This window comes from Vicugna pacos, chromosome 12 (genome assembly GCF_048564905.1).
Source record: "Vicugna pacos chromosome 12, VicPac4, whole genome shotgun sequence".
NCBI lineage: Eukaryota > Metazoa > Chordata > Mammalia > Artiodactyla > Camelidae > Vicugna > Vicugna pacos.
In genome coordinates this window covers 28508977-28528791 of record NC_132998.1, presented here as the reverse complement: position 1 = coordinate 28528791, position 19815 = coordinate 28508977, and the positions used below count along the sequence as shown (strand labels likewise).

Here is a 19815-nt window from a genome sequence, read left to right as displayed (position 1 = left end):
TCTTCAAAAGGCACAGTGAAGAAACACTAAAAGGCAAGCAGATTGAGATTAAACATATACCAACCGTATATCTGAAAGAGCTGATACTCAGAAAACATAAGTGATTTAATAATATTACAACTAATAAAAAAAGAGAAATCACTCAATTTTAAAAAACTGGTGAAAGAGTTGAACAGATATTTTACAAAGGAAAATTTCTGAATGATCAAGAAACACATGAAAAGGTGTTCAACATCGCTAGTCATCAGGGAAGTGAAATTAAGACTACAGTAAGATATTACTACACACTCAGTAGAATGGCTAAAATCAAAAATACTGACAGCACTAAGTGTTGGCAAGGAGGTGGGACTCTCCTACTTGGCTGATGGGAAGGCAAAAGGGTATAGTCACTTTGAAGAAGGCACAGGCTCATGGAGCATCTTAGATGGTTGCCCAAAATAAATGAAAACATTTGTCCATACAAAGACTTTTACGTAAATATGCATTGCAGAATCATGTCATTCAGATTAGTTGAAAACTGGAAAAAGTGCAAATGCCTATCAATCAATGGATGAATTGTAGGAAATCGATACTACAGGATACTGCTCAGCATTACCTCTTCCAGAATTTTTGCCCCTAAGAATGTCTTTATCAAATCCCTGAGGCAAGGGAGCACAAAGCCTGCTTGAAATGGAGGAGCAGAGAAGTGAAGAATACCAGGAGAGCAAAAGCAAATGACCATTTCAATAAATTACCATGTTGTGATGTCAAAGTGGGCTCCAGAAATGCTAATGTCACTAAGAAGGGGCATACCGAGGGGCTAGCAGAGGTGAAAAGGAAAAAAAAAAAAAAACCAGGGAGGTCACCCAACAGTCGCTGAGTGCCATGTCACCCTCTCTGGTGTCCTGCCCATTGCTGCAGCTGTAGCTGCCTTCATTTTATAGGCAGAGAAGGTAGGGTATAGAGGGATGAGATGACCTGCCTCAGGTCACACAGACCCACCTGGTTGGTCTGAGCCCTCAGCCTGACTGGCAGTCTGGAAGGAGAAGAGAGGGGACCCTGGAGTCCCTGCTGCTAGCTGCTTTCTAGCTTTTCGACCTTGGATCTGGCAGCACCAGCTGTGTGACCCTGGGTGTGTCACCTTTCTCTGCCTCAGTTTCCTCCTCTGTAAACCGAGAAAATGGCCCCATGTGGAGGCTTGTGGTGAGGGGAAATGTGTAAAGCACTGAGGACACCATGTACACATTTGGCTTCCCCTGTGGCCACACTGGAGACGTGTCCCTGGGGTCGGCAGGGGCAGGATCATCTGACTGGAGCTGAAGAGCTTCCAGGTCATCTGGATGGGAGTTTGGGAGTTGACCAGGGACCACCAGTTAAGAAATCCTTGAGAGAGATGAGCAGCTTGGGGAGCTGATTTCTGGACTGTGGGTGGAGACAGGGAGGGTGGCAGAGGCCACCGAAGGCAGTTGAAGGGGGCTTGGGGTAGTGCCCGAGGGTCTGACGGTCCAACAGAGGGAGAGGAGTCTCTTGGGCCTAAACTGGGTGGAAGGTCAAAGGCAGAATCAGAAAGTGAAACAGAATAATAGCAGCTCTTTCTTTCCTCCCTTATTTTCCTCCCCTCCCTCCCTTATTTTCTTCCCTCCCTTTCTCCTTTCCTCCCTCTTTCTCTATCTCCTCTTCTCTCTGTTCTCTCCTCGCTCCCTTGTTCTGAAAGGCCAGGGAAGAAGAGCCTCTCTTAGAGCCATGTCATGAGTAACCTACTTGTGTACTTGCGGTTTACCTACCTGAAGAAGAGTGGTACCCTAAGTTCTCCACATGCTGTAGGCAAATGGTTTCTGATTCAACTCCACAAATATTTACTGTGCTCTGGTTAACTGAGTGTACTTTGTGCTGGAGGTGCCAGAGAGATGCAAATGGGCAGAGCCCATCCTGGGAGGAGCCAGTCTGGGGCTCCTGGCTGATGTTGGCTGAAGACATTCCCCCCGCCTTCTCTAAGGATGCTAAAGAGCTCTCTGTCTACCAGTGCCTTGAGCCCACATCTCCTTCCAAAAAAGTGCAGAAATTGGCGGCCAGTTCTGCAAGATCTTAACAAGACTGTACATTGAAGGTGTCACCTACAGGAATGAGGTAGAACTCAGCCTGCAGGTATGGGAGGGCTTGGTAAAGATCTGCTGGTTCACTGCTGATGGCACACACAAGCTGGAATTCTGATGTTGCATCTTTCTCTCCTCTGAATTTTCCAAGATCATCCACATACACATAACTTTCTCCTCAACATGGTTTTCAGGGGCCACACAAGCAGTTTTGAAATTGACAGAGCCTCAATTTAATTTGTATGTTGTTTCATTTGGAGAGTAAGATTCATGCCTCACGATCAACCACGGGTTAGCCAGGCCCCATGATGAGCCCAGAGCCGATGTGCTGAAGCTCTCGGAGGTGAAAGGGTATTTAGAAAGACGAGGGAAAATAAGGTCTGAAGAGGGACAGGGGGCTGCAGCCAGGAAGACGGTTTCCAAATGCTTTGGGCTTTCTGACTTCCTGGCCTGGATGGGATGTGGAGCAGAAAGTGAGTAGTTCTGGCCAATGAATGATGAGCAGAAGTGACATGTGCCTTTTCTGGGCTGGATCACTGAATTGTTGGGGTGAGGCCTCCTTTCCCCAGGCAATGTTCTAGCGGGGTGCTGCTTAAGCCTCTTCCTGTACGAGGTATTCCACATGTTCAGCCCCTCTGCTGACCCATGGCAGACAGGTGTTGGAGTGAGACCTCAGCCCTGGATGTTTTAAGCCATTAAAGTTAGGGCTTGTTTGTTATTGCAGTGTAACCTCATCTGTCCTGACTGGTACATTGGGAAAACAAAAAGCTTGATGTGAGAGGCAGCCTTCTGTTTACTTCTCTTCAAAATTCAATACATCAAATCTCCTTCCTCTTCAGTCTTATCAGTGAACACTGTCCTTTATTGGGTCAATATTTATCATGTAGCATGCATAAAAGATACAATGAAGTTTTGTTACGATAGAAAAGGAAAGAAAGCAATGACTGTGGGATAAGAAGACAAGAAATAGAACTTTTCTCTCATCCCTAATGTGCATAGAACAACAGAGTCACAGACTTTCACCACTGACCATTACCATAGACTTCAGAAAGGATCTAATTCAACTTCCTAGTCCAAGAAGGCATTATATGTCCATCTCAGACTTATTTGTACCAGAGCAATCTGGTGCCAGTTGCTCTGCTGAGCACGAGAAAGCAACATATGAATAAACTCAGTTTAGTAGGTACAGTGACCCAAGAGGGGTTTGGACCTAGTGCTCAGAGCACAGAGGTGGAAAGAAGCCACTTCAAGTGAGAAATCAGGGAAGGCTTCTTGGAAGAGGTGGTGATTCACCTGTCAGAACCTTATTCCTCACTGTATGTTTGGGCCCATTCCTGACTGTGAGAATGCAAAAATGGATGCTGGGCATGGTTCACCATCCTTCCTCACCAGAGGGGCCAACTAAGCCTTCCATGACCCACCTGGGATTTGGCTTCTGACCTCCACCTTGGCCCCATGACTTCCCAGACTGCCTTATGCACGTCCAGGCTTTTATACAGGAAGGTGAGAGACCAGTTGGGTGACCTGGGAGCAACTCCCAGCCTGTTTTGTAAAACCAGGAGATAAATGAGAGCCTTACATTCTAGGCTAAGCACTGCAAGTGCCCATCTAGCCATGCTCCTTGCAAGGAACCCTGCCTTGGTGGAGGCTGGGTGTGTAGGGTAAGTGTAGCTCCCATTCCTGATCTCCTGTTGGGGGCAGAAATCAGTGAAGAATGACTTTGTACTGGATCTTGTTTAGCTCGGCTGCCTTTATAGCTCATTCACAAGAAAGCACAAATTAATACAGTACAAACCGGCCACATAAATATTGTGCTGTAATTGTCTTCTGTAATCAAAGTCAAAGTCAAGGCTGCTGACTTTGTTACTTTCCCTACTTCCCAACTGCTGGAGGAAGACTTTGGGGGAGGGGACCTGAGGTTGTAGAGGTGGGTTTTGTTGCCTGCATCTGTTTTCAAGTTGTGTCTCTTATGTATTCAGAGGAGAATAAGGCTCATTACATTCAGATTCAATAAGTATTTATCAAATGCCTGTTATGTGAGATGTATTGAAAGACACATTATCTTATTTCATTACTAGTTGAGTTAATAGTAGTAAAGATTTGACAACATGCACAAAAGTTAGTCTTTACAATAACTTTTTTTCCCTGGTATATATTGTTGGAATTTAAACAACCCTTTAACTTTAAAAAACCTGTTGTAAACGTATAAAAGGATATGGCAGCCTTATCTCTTTGCTCACAGAATTCACAACGGGCAGAACAACAAAATCTTCCACTCTGGGTAGTTAGATAAGTGGACTATAGTAACCAGTTTTCTCCAGCTAGTACTGGGTGAGTGAGTCAGTGATCTCTGCACTGTATACCAGTATCCACTTGATTGCTAAACAGTCTAAATGCATGGAGTTGAAATTTTCAAATCACTTCACCCAAAACAAGAAAACAACGCCATCTTTCCATTTACCTGCCAGTGCTAAAGCGGGCTTGGTTTTTTCCAGTGGTTAGTTGTACCAGGAGGAGTGACTTCGTGGGGGGCATCCTCTCACATCCACTGCGCTAAGACTTTTTTTGCACTTTGGAGGATTTGGAGGGAGCTCTCCCCTTTGGGAATTCAGACTTCGAAAATCCAGACAACCCTTTTTGCCCTGTTGAGGGAGGTGGGTGTCAGAGACTCTGCATAACCCCCCGGGAAAGCTTAGCTGTCGCCTGACCCCTGAGGGTTATGTAGTTTTCCTAACCCTGACCTCAAGTCAGCCGTCTTTAACCCCTTTCCAAAAGGTCGCTCATGCTGGGCTGTCGTTTAAAAGAAAAAAACCGAAACCGCTCGGTTCAGAGCTTCAGGAAAAGGCCACTCGCTCCCTGGGGGCTTGGGGTAACTTCCAGGCTACCCTAACCAAGGATTCGCAGGAAACCAAGGATTCCGCTGGACCTGCTCTTCCCGTGTCCCACCCGCTCCCCGTCACTTCCCTCTTCACACGCCGGCAGGAGTGGGTGGCAGCACCGACGCGATTTTATTCGTATTTTTTTCCTCCGAGTTTTGTCATGGAAACGCTGACACACAACCTCCAGACGGCGGCCGGGCACGGCCGGGGACTGAGGGCTTTTGGGACCCTGCGGGAGCGCGGCGCGCGCTCCGCACTCCCCGGGAAACAGCTGGACGCGACCAAATCCAGGGTAGGGGCGGGGGGAGCGCGACGCTCCGCCCCGGCGCTCCGGTCCCTCCCTCCACCCTGCTGCTCTCCGCAGGCGCCCTCCCCTCGCCGGGGGCTGCGAGTTGCATTTGGTAAAACCCAGCCCCGGAATATATAGATCATTGGAGCGCAATGAAGTAGCCTTTGGAGAGGAGGGAGGGGGCCGGTCCGACTGCCACAACGGCCAGCGCAGCGGCAGCGGCGGCGGCACCATCATCATCGCTCGCACCCCAGCCGCCCGGCCCGAGAGGAGGCAGCGGCGGTCACCGGCGAGAGCGGAGGCGGCGGAGGAGAGGCGAGGAGGAGCAGCCGGAGGAGCAAGAGCGCGCGGCCGGCAGGTCCACGCATCTCCGCACTTCCAGAGCAACTCCGGCGCCTTCCACACCCCTGCCCGGGGCCGGGGGCTCCGAGAGCGCCGCGAAGCCAGTCCGATCCTCCTTGCGAATCCTGCCCAGCCTTAGTCTGCGCCTCCCGGGCTCCGCTCCTCACGGCGAGGTCCTCTTTTACGCGCTCCGGGCGCGCCTCCCGGACACCCGGGTCCCCGTAGCCAGGACAAAGCCATGAAGCCGGCGCTGCTGGAAGTAATGAGGATGAACAGAATTTGCCGGATGGTGCTGGCCACTTGCTTGGGATCCTTTATCCTGGTCATCTTCTATTTCCAAAGTATGTTGCACCCAGGTAGGGGGCGCGTTAGCGTGGTTTTGTTGGATATTTTCTTCTCTCGCGCGCTCTCGCTCGCTGTCTCACTCCGCCTGGTTTCTGCCTCTTCCAACCTTACCTCTTCTCCCTGGGCCACCTCAGGGTTCCTTGCTGACCGGGTCTGCCTGGATCACCGAGTCGGGATGAGGAGGAGGAGGGAAGATATGCACGCTCTTGTTCTTCCTCCCTGCTCGAGGCTGGAGGATGGGACCAGAGCGGCGGTAGTTTTTTTTTTTTTTTCTTTGTGTCTCTGGTCTGCCAGTCTGCGAAGGTAGCAGGGCAAGACAGAGGTTGTGAGAAGCTCCTGGGGTGGGAGGTTGATTTGAAGAGAACGAAACTCCCTCCTCTCTCCTGCCGAGGTTTGAAGATGAAACGGGCGCCGGGAGTCGGCCGCCCCCGCGCCCCAGCGCTCTGCCTCTTCCTGGCTGGGGGGCCAGGGGCAAAGGGTGCGCGCTCCAGCAAGGTTGCGAGTCCCCGCCGAGAGCTGGGGAGCTCGGGGCTAGGCTCCCACGTGTCCGGGGCTTGGCGCCGCACTGAGCAGGTGTGGGGAGAGGTTGGGTGCTTGGTGCTACCCCTCAGCTGGCTGGGGAAGGGGCCCGGCGCCGGCTGTTTGCCCCCGGGGTGCGGCTCCGCATTGACCTTGCGGCTGATGCCTCTGGGCCTGCTCCATCCCCCACAACACCACCCCCTCGACCCTGCGCTGGGGGATTCAGAGCTCCTGGGTCGTGCCTCCGTAGTTGGGAGGAAACTTTGGCCGAATCCTGGGCTGACCGTCAGATTGCATCCCCCACTCCTGGGTTCTGAGCATCTGGGGTCCTCTGGTGGCCCCGGCCGTGTAGGAATGAACCCCCTCCTGGCAGCCCCCACTGTCTTAGACAAATTACACACCTGAAATCTGGACTGGGGGAGGGACAGGGCTTGCCCCTTCCGAGGGCCTCGAAGGAAAGTCTGGGACTTGGGGAGGAAGGGGCGCCTTCGAGCGTGGCGGCCCCGAGTTCGCAACTCCGCTCTGAAGCCCAACAGGTAAAACCTTCCAAAAAGGCTTCCGGGGTAACGCGGATCTCCCCGTGGAGCCTTGGTCCTCCACTTCCTGCCCCCCAGCAAGCCCCTACGGGGCCACCTTGGCTCCCAAATCCATTTTTCACGTCTCCGAGTTGCCCTTCTCTGTATAGTCACAACAATAATTTGCTTTTATAATTGCAAGGAAAAGGGAGCTGGAAACACATTTCCTTCCAGGGCTATAGGGTTGGTGTTTTCTTTTTGCCTCCTGCGTTCTCCTTTCAGTGAGTATCTAACACTTTAGCACACGCAGACCCGAATTCATCTAGCCTGCGTTTGGGTCCATGGCAGAGGAATAAAGCTGTTCTTTCCATCAGACAGGCACAGCTGCCGGGTGTGAGATTCCTTGACTGCCGGGGATGGGATGGCCCCTCTCCCCTGCTTAGTCTGGAGCAGTTGTTAAGGCGGCCACATTGCCAAGGATATGGTCATATGGCAGGACACTACCATATGTAACCTCAGGACATCCGAGCCAGTCTTGTAAAAGGTGGCTTTTGTTTGCAGCTGGGTATTTTTAGTTTCATGTCAGCAAACTACAGCGGTGTTTGTCTCCTCACCCAAACCGGTGGTTGTGAAACTTCTAAGGGAATTTAAAAATGGACCTGGCTTACTTGCTGGCAGCCAGGCGGTGGTTGCAGTGGGCAGGACCAGACAGACAGCGGCATCCCGGAGACCAGGCCAGACTCCGCCCGAGGGCTGGGGGACTGGGTGGTGTGCAAACATACTGGGGCTCCAACAGTTTAAACAAAGGGTCAAATGATTTGGTCTAGACACTGCAGATGTGTTTGGGCCATTTAAAGTTTTGCCTGCACCGAATGTGCCAGGTAATTCTCTGCGGAAATGCCCGGAACAGGGATGAATATTAGTCTCCGGCAGGAGCGTACTTTAACCTGTGAGTTGTGTAGTGACATACTCACTAGTAAGACTGCTACTATCCATGGTTTTCATGCATCTTGTTCTTTTCTTTTCCTGTGTGAGAATTAGGAAATAATTTGCTAGCCAGAGATGCCAGGAAGAAACTTCCAACTTACAATTGGCACTTTGCAAAAAACTCCCAGCTCTATTTGGAATATTAAGGTGACTTGAAAGTGGCATTAACCCCTTTCAGTCTGGCCTTTTGGAACCAGGGACAGAACCTTTTCTAAGGCTGTCCTGATAAAGCTTCTCTGTCCCTGAGCCTCTGCTTTCAGCCTTGGCCTCCCTTCTTGGTCCCATTTCCTCCCCAGAAATGGCATTTGTGGATTATTTGCATCTATATGAGTATGCTCATCTGATATTTTGTCCCCAGTCCATAGCAAATACTACTTTCAATACGTTCTATTGAACATAGAAGGGCAGGTAGCTCAACTGAAAGGTCTTCCTTATTTTGAATTACATATGGTTCCAGAAAAACTCCATGTCGATGATTTATTATTACATGGGACATAACAGTATGCTTTGAAATTCTTATTAAACATTTACTTTTGCTCTCCATTTTATTAAAGCACACTGATGACAGCTGATGCTAAATCTTTTTCTTACCATTTTGAGTTTCCTTAAAAGTTAGCTGAAATTTGTTTCTTGGAAGGATTCAGGGTAATGATAGCTGATCCTTTAGCCTGCCTCTGCAGTTTCTGTCTCTCCAGATCACCCTGGGAGAGGCAGAAGGGACCACAGCATGGCACAGATTGTGTTGCTAAAAATTTGGAGCCCTCTGGCAGGAGGGCTATTTCTGTTTCTATCTGGAATAGCAAAATAGTATTCTAAAAGAAATGGATTCCTGGCTTCATTGATGGCTAGCGAATACCTGGAGTGTGTGGGGAGGGGGAGAAACAATAAAAGGAGACAGCTGGTGGGGGGCTCGCTGTCTCTCCCTCTAATTCTAATTTGAGGTTCATTGTCTTTTATACTTTTCTAATATATAAACTTGAATAATTGATCTTTAATTTGGTTGGAGGGTTTGGCAGAAGTGGGTCTTGACAGTAGAGGTGGTTTTCTTTAGATCTTTGACACTCTGTGTTAACAGTCTTCGGGTGGGGACCAGGTTTTAGACCCCATTCTAATCCCAGTATTTTACACAGTACCTGGCACATAGTAGGTTCTCAATAAAATAATTGCTGGAGGAATGCAAGAAGTGCCTGGACTCTAGGAGATCCGCTTCTTCAGTTTAAAGCAAACCTTGCCAAGATGTGTGGTCAGTAAGTCTGGCTTTTGGGAGGGAGGGCAGGGGAAGGGACAGGGAGTGGGGGATGGAATAATTAATTCTCCGCCCTCCTGGGCTCTGAGGTCCCCTGAGTCTTGGATCTTGCTCACCCTGCAACAGACAGCAGCATTTCCCATGGCATAGATTTGCTGTCCTGAAGTGTGAGGCAGTGAGGCACTGCTGGGTGTCCTGGGCCCTGGGGAAGCTCGGCCTCATTTAGTTACTGACCAGTAGAAACCCATCCACATGAGAGATACCTTCTGTGGGCGTGAACTGCTCCTGATTTCAGTGAGAATGGAGCTACATGCCTGTGGTTTGTGTACATGTCGGAGCCATCAGTGAAAGCATCCCGTGAAAGTGCATCCCCAGGATTGAAGTGTCTCGCCTACCTGCCCCAGCCGGCTGGCCTTTAATGGAGCTGTGTCGGGCAAGGCAAAGCAGAGGGGCCCCCAGGCTGCATTTGTGCTGAGTGTGTGAAGACAGCTCCTCTGAACCTTCCTTTTGTGTGACTCGGTAGGATTGTGGTTTTGTATGAAAGCTCCTGTTCATAGAAGAGAAGCCTGTGGAGAAAGCCTTTTTTTTTTGCTTTCTTTCTCCTCCTCTCTCTCTCTCTTTTTTTCCCCTTTGCAATATGTTTACTTTCACTGTCGCCTGGGATTTCTTTGCCTTGGTTGAATGTATTGAAAGATTATACCCTTTATTTCCAGACTTCTTGGGTTACCCCTTTGTAGTTCACTTGATTAGACTGAATGTAAAATACTCTTGTATTATCATTTTAATCTAATTGTAAACACAGTGGGTGCTCACTTCAGAAAAATTTAGGAAGTACAGAAGAAAAACAATCTTTCATTAACCTACCACCCAGAGGCAATGGGGACTTTCTTCTGTAGATTACAGAATATATATTAAAAAATTAGTTGAGGTCACATCATGGGTTTTGTATCTTGTTTGATGGACAATATGTTTTAGACAAGTGCATCATTATGGTCACAAGTTATTAAGTTTAAAGACAGACAATTTAACCACAACTGTTTAAATTTATAGAGTTGCATTCACCTCTCCGCTCTTGCCCCCAGCCCCTTTGCAGGCTATCAGTCTGCAATGGTGCTGCTTTTTTTTCACCCCCTGCACATACTTAATTTTAAATTAAAGAATCTTTCTGCTGATACATGAAATGAGTTTGGATCACACTAGTTTGTAGGGGCTGTTCTTATGTTATCTATCTGAAACTTCCTTTGAAAAGATGTCAGAAGGGCCTCAAATATAAGACTGTTATGAATCCTGGAAATAGCACTAAATAACCCAAGGATAAGACGTTTCCAGCATGGGGGTCTCCTTGGCAGTTTAAATGTTTGCGCCTCAATGGGGAGTTCCATAGCTGCATGAAGATGAGACAGATACACTTAGGCAATTTCCTTTGACAGTTACAGCCACTGCCCAGGAGTCTCCATTTCTCTGCCTCTGAAATCAGAGTGGTGATCAGGCACTGGAGAAAGAGTGGTTGGGGAACTTCTGATGGGGCAGGGGTGAGGGACTCCACCCTCCAGCAAAGGCAGCTGCTGTTTGTATTTATCTGGATGAAAAGTCATTTTGCTTTTGACGAGCTCTATCAGCAACAGCCATTTAAAAACAGGAAATCAAAGGCTTACAAGCACGGGCACCACCCTTTCCCTTCTTAAATCCACTAAAGGGACAAACCTCTTCTTAATCTGTTAGTAAGAAAGACTCTTGAAAGTCGCGACCACTTGTAAGGTCAGATTCTGAGCAAACCCGGAAATTGTTTTACATACTCATTTTCTCTTTTTGTTTTTCTTCTCTTGAATTTTGAGTCCCCATCTTTATCCCAAGTGAAGAGAGAGGCAGTTCTTCTTAGGAACTCATTGAGTGATCTGATCTGTCCTTTAAAAAATCCTGGAGTTTGTAATATATTTTAGATCAGATATGACTGGTCAAAACTTGAAAGCAGAGTTGCTCTTTCTTTCTGTGTTTCTCTTTGCCCTCTACTCTGGGTCGGGTATTGTTCTAGGCACTGGAGGTATAACAAAACATGACTTCTGCCCTCATGGAACTTAGATTCTAGTGGGCTAGGCGGACATCAAGCCAAGGCAGAAGTCACATGTCTGGCATGTCAGATGGTGTGCAGAGAGAAGAACAAAGCAGAGGAGATGAATGAGGGCTGTGGGAGGCCAGGGTTGCAATTGAATATAGAGGTAATTATGGGATGTCCCTGATATGATGACACTGGAGAACAGAGACCTGGTCATGTGGCCACCCAGTCCCAGGCAGAATGTTCCAGGCAGAGAATAGCACAAGTCTATTCCCCAAGGGAGGCAGGACGCTACATGGCAAGCAGCTCTGAGTTTCTGGAGCAGAAGGAGGGAGCAGTTAAGATGATGAGGTGGGGAGACACTGTGTGGACCTTGGTCTTGACTGGGACGGGATGGGAAGCCCTGGAAGAGTTTGAGTCAGGACTCCTGGGGGAGGGGGCACAGAGCAGGGGACGTGCTGGAGCCTTTGACTTGCAATTTTGTGTTTATCTTAAGGCAGCCGTAGTGCCCTTTGGTGAAGTGGTTACCCTGTAAATCCCACTTTCCCACCATCAACCCCCCAAACTAGATCACCCCAGTTTTCCATTTTTTAAAGCAGTAATGTATGAATCAGAAAAAAAGATTTGACAAAAATTGTAACTGTGTTTGTGTTGGGAAATTCTTCAAATATTCAGGGTATGATCCATGCGTTCGTAGATAAAAACAACCACAAATGGCCCCTGACTTGCACAGGCATTCAAGAAAACTGGAGACTGAATGGGTTGATGATTTGGGAGTGAAAGACCAGGGTCCCTGTGTGGGGACCTCCTACTGCCTAACCCCATGAACTATTATATTGTATCAATTTTAAGATACTCATTTTTTTTCACATTTTCCTATTTGTAAAAATTTGTGTTGTAATCGATAGTGTCCTGATGCTGTGCCGACCTTTACCGAGCTTTTTTTCCTTAGTGGTCCGTCAAGTGGTGGTATGTCTTACAGCTGATGCCCTCGGACCTGCTCCTGTAAATTGTGAAGTGCCTTCTGTAAACCATGGCACACTGTAACCTCAGTAAGGTGATGAGAAATGGCACTCCTGCAAGACTCAGGCTCCAACTGAGGGCCTGGAGGTACCTGATCAGCCCTGATCACCTGCTTTGTAAAGGCTTTGCCAGCATGCAGGCCTTTAAGTTTTTCCTGCCCTCCCTGGGAAATGTGCACTCTTTTCAGAGCCTTAGGGCTTGCAGTCAGTCTCTCTCTCTCTTTGGTTAACTGATGAGGTTGGTAAGTGTCAGAATGGGAATGTGGGAAAGTAAGTTATTTAACATGGGGCTCGAGCCTGGAAGTTCACAGAGAAATAGACATGGATGTTTCTTGGGGAAAGTGTCACCAGTGTGGATTTCTTTCAAGGCCATTGAGGTCCCATGATCCTCGAGCATTTCTTTTCCCTAGCCTTTTTAGAAATGCGTTGTAGTTGGTTGTTTACTTGTACATCTTCCTCTTTTGAGAAACCTGCGCCATGTTCCTCTTTATAGCCTCTGAGCTTGGTCCAGAGATGCTTAGGAAACGTTTAGTAAGTAAATAAGTGATTGGCCAGGATGCCTCTTCTGCCCCCACCCACATCCCACTAATATGAATAGAGTCCAAAGGGGAGAGCCAGCTTGGCTTACTGTGTCCAAACAGCTTCCGATATGGTCTGTTTCATTTATCTCCCAAACCTCTTTGCTCCTGGTTTGCTAGGATTCAGTCAGGCTTCAGGGCAGGAACTAGAAAGCGGTCTAGGTATTTTAGACAGAAAGGTATTTAATGGAGGGAATCCAATGCTTATAAAATTGATGAGAGGGCTGGAGGCATAGGGCTCTTGGCTGGGCCTCCAGAAATGAGTCCCAGCTAATCGTGGTAGTGTCTGTAATAACTTATAAGCACATATTAACATGACTGCTCAAAAAAAACTGACCCACCAAGCTTGCTACTACTTTCAAGACCATTTCTGGAACCACTGAATCCAAGAACAAACTAATGACACTGGGAATGGGGCATCAGAAATCCTGATTCCAGAATTGGAATCTTCTCCACTATAGTCACCTCTTGACACCCAGAAAGCCTTTTCATGAAGCATGGTGGTCCCTTTCATGCTGTTGCAAAAAACCTTCACATCCACATCACCACGTTTGCCAGTAGGAAGAAAACCCAGAAGGCAGGAAGGGGGCCTTTAGCTCATGGCTTCTTTCTAAATCTTGAATGAGTACTTCTATTTCAGGGAACCAAATTCACATTCAGAACCCTGGTTTCAAGAAAGCCTAGGAAACATAGCTTTTAAATTAACAGTCTCTGCCATGTAGAAAGGCCTTCTAGAAGGGGGTGGAATGGATGATGGGCAAACATCCAGAGTACTCACCACACCCTATTGGTAAAACATATTTGAACAGATATCCCCCATATATTTTGCTTATGGAAAATTTATACACATTACTCCCATTATCCAAATATGTAGAATAAGGATATTTGTAACTTTCAACAATAGTGATTGTAAATCCACATGTTCTTTATCATCTGGATAATTCTGTTAACTGACTCCTTGTCAGTTCTGATTCTCTCATCCTTTTTACCTTGTAATGTGGCATACAAGACTCAGGGAAAGAGAGGAAGGCCATTTTCTTGTGTGTATGCGTTGTGAATATTGTGTCCAAGCTGTGGTTTCTTGGCTGGGATCTCTTTAAGCTTCTATGCCATTTTGTGAGGATTAGTTTAGGTGACAGTAGACAGTCATATCTGTAAATCTACTTATGATTCAGTTGTAAATGATGGCTCATTGAAATATGCTGAGCGTAGTGGGATTATTGAGTTTCTTCACCTTGTGACTTTCCTCCTCGGGATATCTGAGTTTCATAAACAGCATGGAACTTGGTATGACAAGTTGGATTTGGGTGTTTGTTTCAATTCATATTTAACATGAATCTGTATTTTTAACATTAAGTTTCTTTTTCTAGAGTCAATGAAAATGGAAGGCCTGATGTTTCCTATTCAGGCCCCTTTGTGGCAGAGTGCACGTCCACAAGGCTTTGGAACCCCAGGTGTAGACTTGTCTTGAATGTAGCTGGGTGATTGGCAGGCCTGCCATAATCAACTTTGGGTACAAGGACAGTGTTAACCCAGGGCTAGTTCTAGCAGGGGTGAGTCAGAGTTTGGCTTTAGATAAATAGTATGGGCAGGACTGATACTTCCAGGATCACTGGAGCTTAAGTCTAACTTGGATAGATATGGATTAGACATGAAGAAACCTGGTAATGTAAGTGTTTAAGTCCTTATCAATCTCTGGCTTAAGCAGTTATCTTAAAAGCCTTGTGAAAAAAGAAAAAAAAAAACCCACAAAGGCAACACAAATGAAATAGGCTGGTGGCTGGGTTTCTGTTAGAAACTGTTAACTTCAAAGAATCCCGGAAGAGGCACAACACAAAGGCCCCTCTGAGGTGGTGGTGTAATGGGACTAGTTACATTTCTTAACAGTTGACATAGTTTACCTTTAATGCCATTGTTCATGGTCATTCACTCTGGTGCAAAAAAGCACAGAATTTGCAGTCCAGAGACCAGTGTCAGGCCTTGGCTGTCCACTATATCCATTTGACATCACTGAAGAGATTTTTGTTGAATACTTGTTCTCGGTGCTGGACATTCAGCAGGGACAAGGGACAAAAGTCCATGTCCTCGTGGTACATCCGATGGGGTGGAGACATAATATAAACAAATGCATGTTTAAACCATAAATATGTTTGATGGTGACAAGTGCTACAGAGCAAAAATAAAGCCAGAAAGGGGGATGTGAAATAGAAGCAATGAGGGGACTGCTCTTTGAAATAAAGTGGTCAGGGAAGGCTCCCTGAGGAGGGGGCGTTAAAGATGGAGGGAGATACGGGCCTAAGAGGCAGGAGCTGAAGAAGAAATACAGATATTTATTGGATGTTATTTATCGAAGGCTGACATGGGTCAAGTGTTATTACAGGAATCTGACATGGTCCACCTATTATTATCACCATCTTACAAGAGTTGGGGGTGAAGACCGAGCTTACACAGAGAGGAGCTGATGACACTAGAATTTAAACGTGGCTGTCTGACTCTATGGCTCTGAATGTCCAGTAGGGGCTCTCAGTTGGGGGTACTCTCTGCCTCCCCTATTTGGAAATGTGTAGTGATGCTCATTTGGCCTGAGGATTGATGACGTCAGTTTAGTGGGAAGGGCCAAGGATGATAGACATCCCGCACAGGGTGGGATCTTTCTGCCCATCAAATAGTCATCCTAACCAAGGGCCGATGGTGCTTCTCCTGGAGAAATACCGTAAGACTCTCCATGCTTAACAGCATCTGGCGAGGTACCTGGCCACCCTCCATGGCTTGGGAAAGTGCCCAGCATGCTGTAGGGACTTAATAATTGATCGAATTAGTGGCTGAGTGAAAGTCACAAACTCAGAGATTTGGTCCACCTCATTTGCCAAGTGAAGGTAGTAATAGGACCTCTCTTATCTGGTGGTGGTGAGGATTCAATGACAAATGAAATGTGATAAAGACATTGAAAGTGGATGAAAGGTATACATGTATTGTTAAAATAAATGCACTGTGGTTCCTCATCCTAAGATTTTAATCTTCATGTTTACTACAGTGCTGTTAGATTTCATTCTGCTTGAAACCTGAGCGAATGTTTATCTGTTTCATAGGTGTGACCTACACCGTAAGGTTTACTGAAAGTGTCGTGCTCCTAGAGTCCTATGATACCTTCCTTCTGTATACACTGACCCGCCGCCTGCTGTGCTGGCCTTGTCCCTGCCTTGGTGTAGTGGTGTAGTGGTGTTGTGTTTTGCAAAAGCAGAATTTATCTGGTGAAAAATCAGCTTTGTAGTTTCATGCTGAATGCAAAGGCCATAGCTCCCCCCTACCCCTGGTTATGCCCATAATTACCCATTGAGTTCCCATTAGCTTTGAATAGTGACACTTGAAAAACAACCTGGGACACCTGTCAACGCCATTTCTGAAGCTGAACTCGGAGGTGGATGAGAGTCATTTCAGAACGATAACCATTGGGTAGCAGCAGCCCTTACAGGAGCTGGGGGTGGGGCCCATTGCATGGGACAGAATTGATTGGCCACTGTCTCCACGTTTGAGCCTGTGTTGTGCAGACGAGGACTTTATGGGTTCTTTTTGAACGCGGACCAGTCAGCCCCACTCTTAACCTATTAGCCGGGAGCTTCCTCTGGTGCATGGTGCTCAGCAGGGCAGAGGTCTGTTTCTGAGCATTGTCACTGGAGCGGGTCCTGAAATTTAGTCTCAAGACTGTAATCTGGATTTGGGCGAGGTGCAGGGTTCTTCAGCCTGAGACCGAGGGCCTAGCTGATGTTCTTCTCCTGCACCTCTGGTCCCTCGAGACAGTCCCTGCCGGGCTTGATACTTAAGCGCGAGTGGAGGAGTCTGCCAACGCTAGTGATTCTTTCAAGTTGAAAAGTATCTTTTAAACCATGCAGCTCTGCTGGTGAGCTTTCCTCCTCCCTTCATTGATGTGGACCAGCAGTTTTCTCAGCTGGGGACAATTCTGTTCCCTTCTCTCCCCTACTACAGGGGCCATCTGGCCATGTCTGGAGACAGTTTGGTTGTCACAGCTGCAGAGGTGGGTCCTACTGGCGTCTAATGGGCAGAGGCCATGGATGCCAATAAACATCCTACTATACACAAGACAGGGCCCCACAACAAAGATTATTCTGACTCAGAATGTCAGTAGTTGTAAAAACCCGTGTTTAGACTTCATATTTTTCAGATACTTTCCTAAAAATAGCACTAATGAGTACGATCACTTAGTGATGCTGTGCATCAGACAGTATGCCAACGGCTGTACTTGGATGGTCTTCACCATGACCTGGTGAGGGTGGGCGTTTACCAGCCCCATTGTACAGATGAGGAAACTGAGGCTCAGAGAGGGTAAGGAGCTTGCCTGAGGTCACAGAGCTGGAAAGTTGGAACAGGACCCTGGCTTGGGTCTGACACCAAAGACTATAGTGTTCATTTCAGCAGTGTATCCCATCTACGTGTTCTTGGTTTTTAGCTAATTAGGTCAAGAAGTAATTATTTTATAAGGGCCTCAGCTCAGCATAGACGCTCAGTGGGACCTTCAGTGATAGCCCCTTCTCTTCTTACCCTCCACTCTATCCCCTGGTGAGCTCATTCCCCCTTGGGGCCGGCACTGTATCAACTGTGTTCAGGTGACACTCACCTCTCTTCAACTTGGATGTGTCTTGAGGTGAAAGTCCAGTTCATATGTTACCTCCTGTGTAAAACCAGAATGCATCCCCCCTTAGTCAGAGTAAGGGGTTGGGTGTCGCATGGGCCTTCATGTGTGCACATGTCTGTTGTGACAAGTGCTGGTATGCCGGCTCATCCAGAGCAGGCCGTGTCTTGTTTGCCACAGTATCTCAGCACCTAGATTAGAGCCTGGTAATAGGAGTTGTCTTACCCTGGCTGGGCTGCTGCAACAAAAATCCCACAAGACTGGGTGCTTCTGAGAAAAAGAAATGTTCATATCTTGATATAGGGAAGTCGTTCTGGCTTGTACATGAATTCACTTGAACTTTATGCTAACCAAAACAGCCTGTTTGCAGCCTAGCAAACATACATTGTGCATCTGCTTTAATTATTAAAGAAAAGGGCACATTGACCAGAAGTAAAGAATGACCATGTTAAAAATAAAGATTAAATGCCCCTCTTCCCGGGACGCCAATGCTGGTCCTCCCTTGATGATAAGACTCCCTTCCCAGGTGCCAAGGCCACAGTGTACGTGCTGTACGTGCACGCACTGCTCTGGTGTTTTTGAAACCTTGAAGGAAGGTATCCCTGACTTGTTCAGTGTTCTTTGTTCTGACAAGATATAAAGCCGGGCTGAAAACCCTGCTTCTCCAGAGAAGTTTCTCAGAGTAATCTGGGGAGCTGGCTTCCGGGTTAGTCCTCAGTTTGGCTCAAATAAAACTCTTTTCTATTCTTATTATGATTGTTTATTGTTTATTTTCGTTGACACTTACAAACAACAGACATTCCTTTCTTGCAGCTCTGGAAGCTGGAAGTCTGAGATCAGGGTGCCAGCATGGTTGGGCGAGGGCCCTCTTCTGAGTGGCAGACTTCTCATTGAATCTCCACATGGCCATGGGGCAGGGGAGCTCTCTGGGGCCTCTTTTATAAAGGCACTAATCCCACTCATGAGAGCTCTGCCCTTGTAACCTAACCGCCTCCTGAAGGTCCCACCTCCTAATACTGTCACCTTGGGTACTAGGTTATCAACATATGAATTTGGAGCCAGGTGGGGAATAACACAAATATTTAGACCATAGCAGTAGTCACTTCGTAAATATTTATTGAAAGAATGAATACACTAATGGTAACTGGCCACCCAGAAGAAAATCCCCCTTATGGGGATGGCAGGTATGGAATCTTCAGCTATTTCCTTGCCGATCTGATTTCAAATTTGAGTCTGCAGTGAGTAAGAGAGCAAGGAACAACTCATTCAGCACCATGGCTAGATATAGACACAGCCAAATGGTGAACAACTAGAAGATGTGGTTATTATAGTAACCAGTGTGCCCTGGGAGGGGAGTCTGCTGACTCAGCTAGGAATGCCCTTCTAGGGCAGCGCTGCCCAATAGAAAATGCTGTCGGCTCCATAAGGAACTCTAAATTGTCTGGTAGCCACGTTAAAAAAGTAAAAAGAAACAGATGAAGTTAATATCGAAAGTATTATGTTAAGAAGCAATACATGTTAAAAATTATTGAGATATTTTGCATTGCTTTCTTTGTACTGGGTCTTCAGAAACCCAGTGTATATTTTACATTTACAGCACACCTCAATTCAGACCAGCCACATTTCAAAATGCTCAATAGCCATGTGTGACTGGTGGCTACCATATTGGATAGTGCAGCTCTGAAGCATTGAAGAACTTTTTATGCATTGGATTAGAGTGTTTTGGTTTACTTTTTCTTCTTTTTTTGCCCCTTCCCCCTTTTTTTCAGCACGATGCTTTCTTCCCCGGGTTTAAGCTATACCCTTTGAGAAGACTGTTGACTCTCTTAGGAGTCAAGGTGTTAAGTAAGAGCTATCTGTTGTGGCGTCGGATGTATATAGCTAATTTCAGGCCTCTAAGGTCTCTTTAGAGTCTCTTGGCTAATCAGTTGCCATCTGAAGTTTGACCCTCCAATGAGATCCTCACAGACTCTCTAATGTAGAGAGAGAAACCATCAACTTCCTTCTACAGAGGCAGTGGAAACTCGGTGGAGTTCAGGGAATTGCTTAAATATGCTTTAAAATGGTTCTAATGCAGAGATTTGAGTGCAAAGACTGGGCCGAGGAAGATTCATTCTGTTGGGGTGGACAGAAGCACGTGTGATTGACTGTTGTAGGGGGCCACATGTGACTGGGGTTACAAAGAGAGACAGACTGCTAAGGAAGGGGTGGGGTGATTGATTTAGGGAGGGGCGTGGAGGAAGACTCCACAGGACAGGTGATGTTTGCACTGGGCCCTGAAGGATGGGTAGAGATTTGCCAGGGGGACATGGAGGAAGGA

General features: G+C 47.1%; 1 protein-coding gene across 2 annotated transcripts in view; it reads left to right on the top strand.

Moving 5' to 3' along the window:
• Positions 1–5118: 5118 nt before the first annotated feature.
• CHST11 (carbohydrate sulfotransferase 11) overlaps positions 5119–19815 on the top strand; it is a 241142-nt gene continuing 226445 nt past the window's right edge. Inside the window, exon 1 of one of the 2 annotated variants that reach the window (XM_006205880.4) lies at positions 5119–5923. In XM_006205880.4, the coding sequence (XP_006205942.1) occupies positions 5821–5923 (103 nt within the window). In that variant the 5' untranslated portion in view covers positions 5119–5820. Of the gene's footprint in view, positions 5939–19815 lie in introns of both variants that reach the window. The other variant, XM_006205879.4, reaches the window with a different exon arrangement.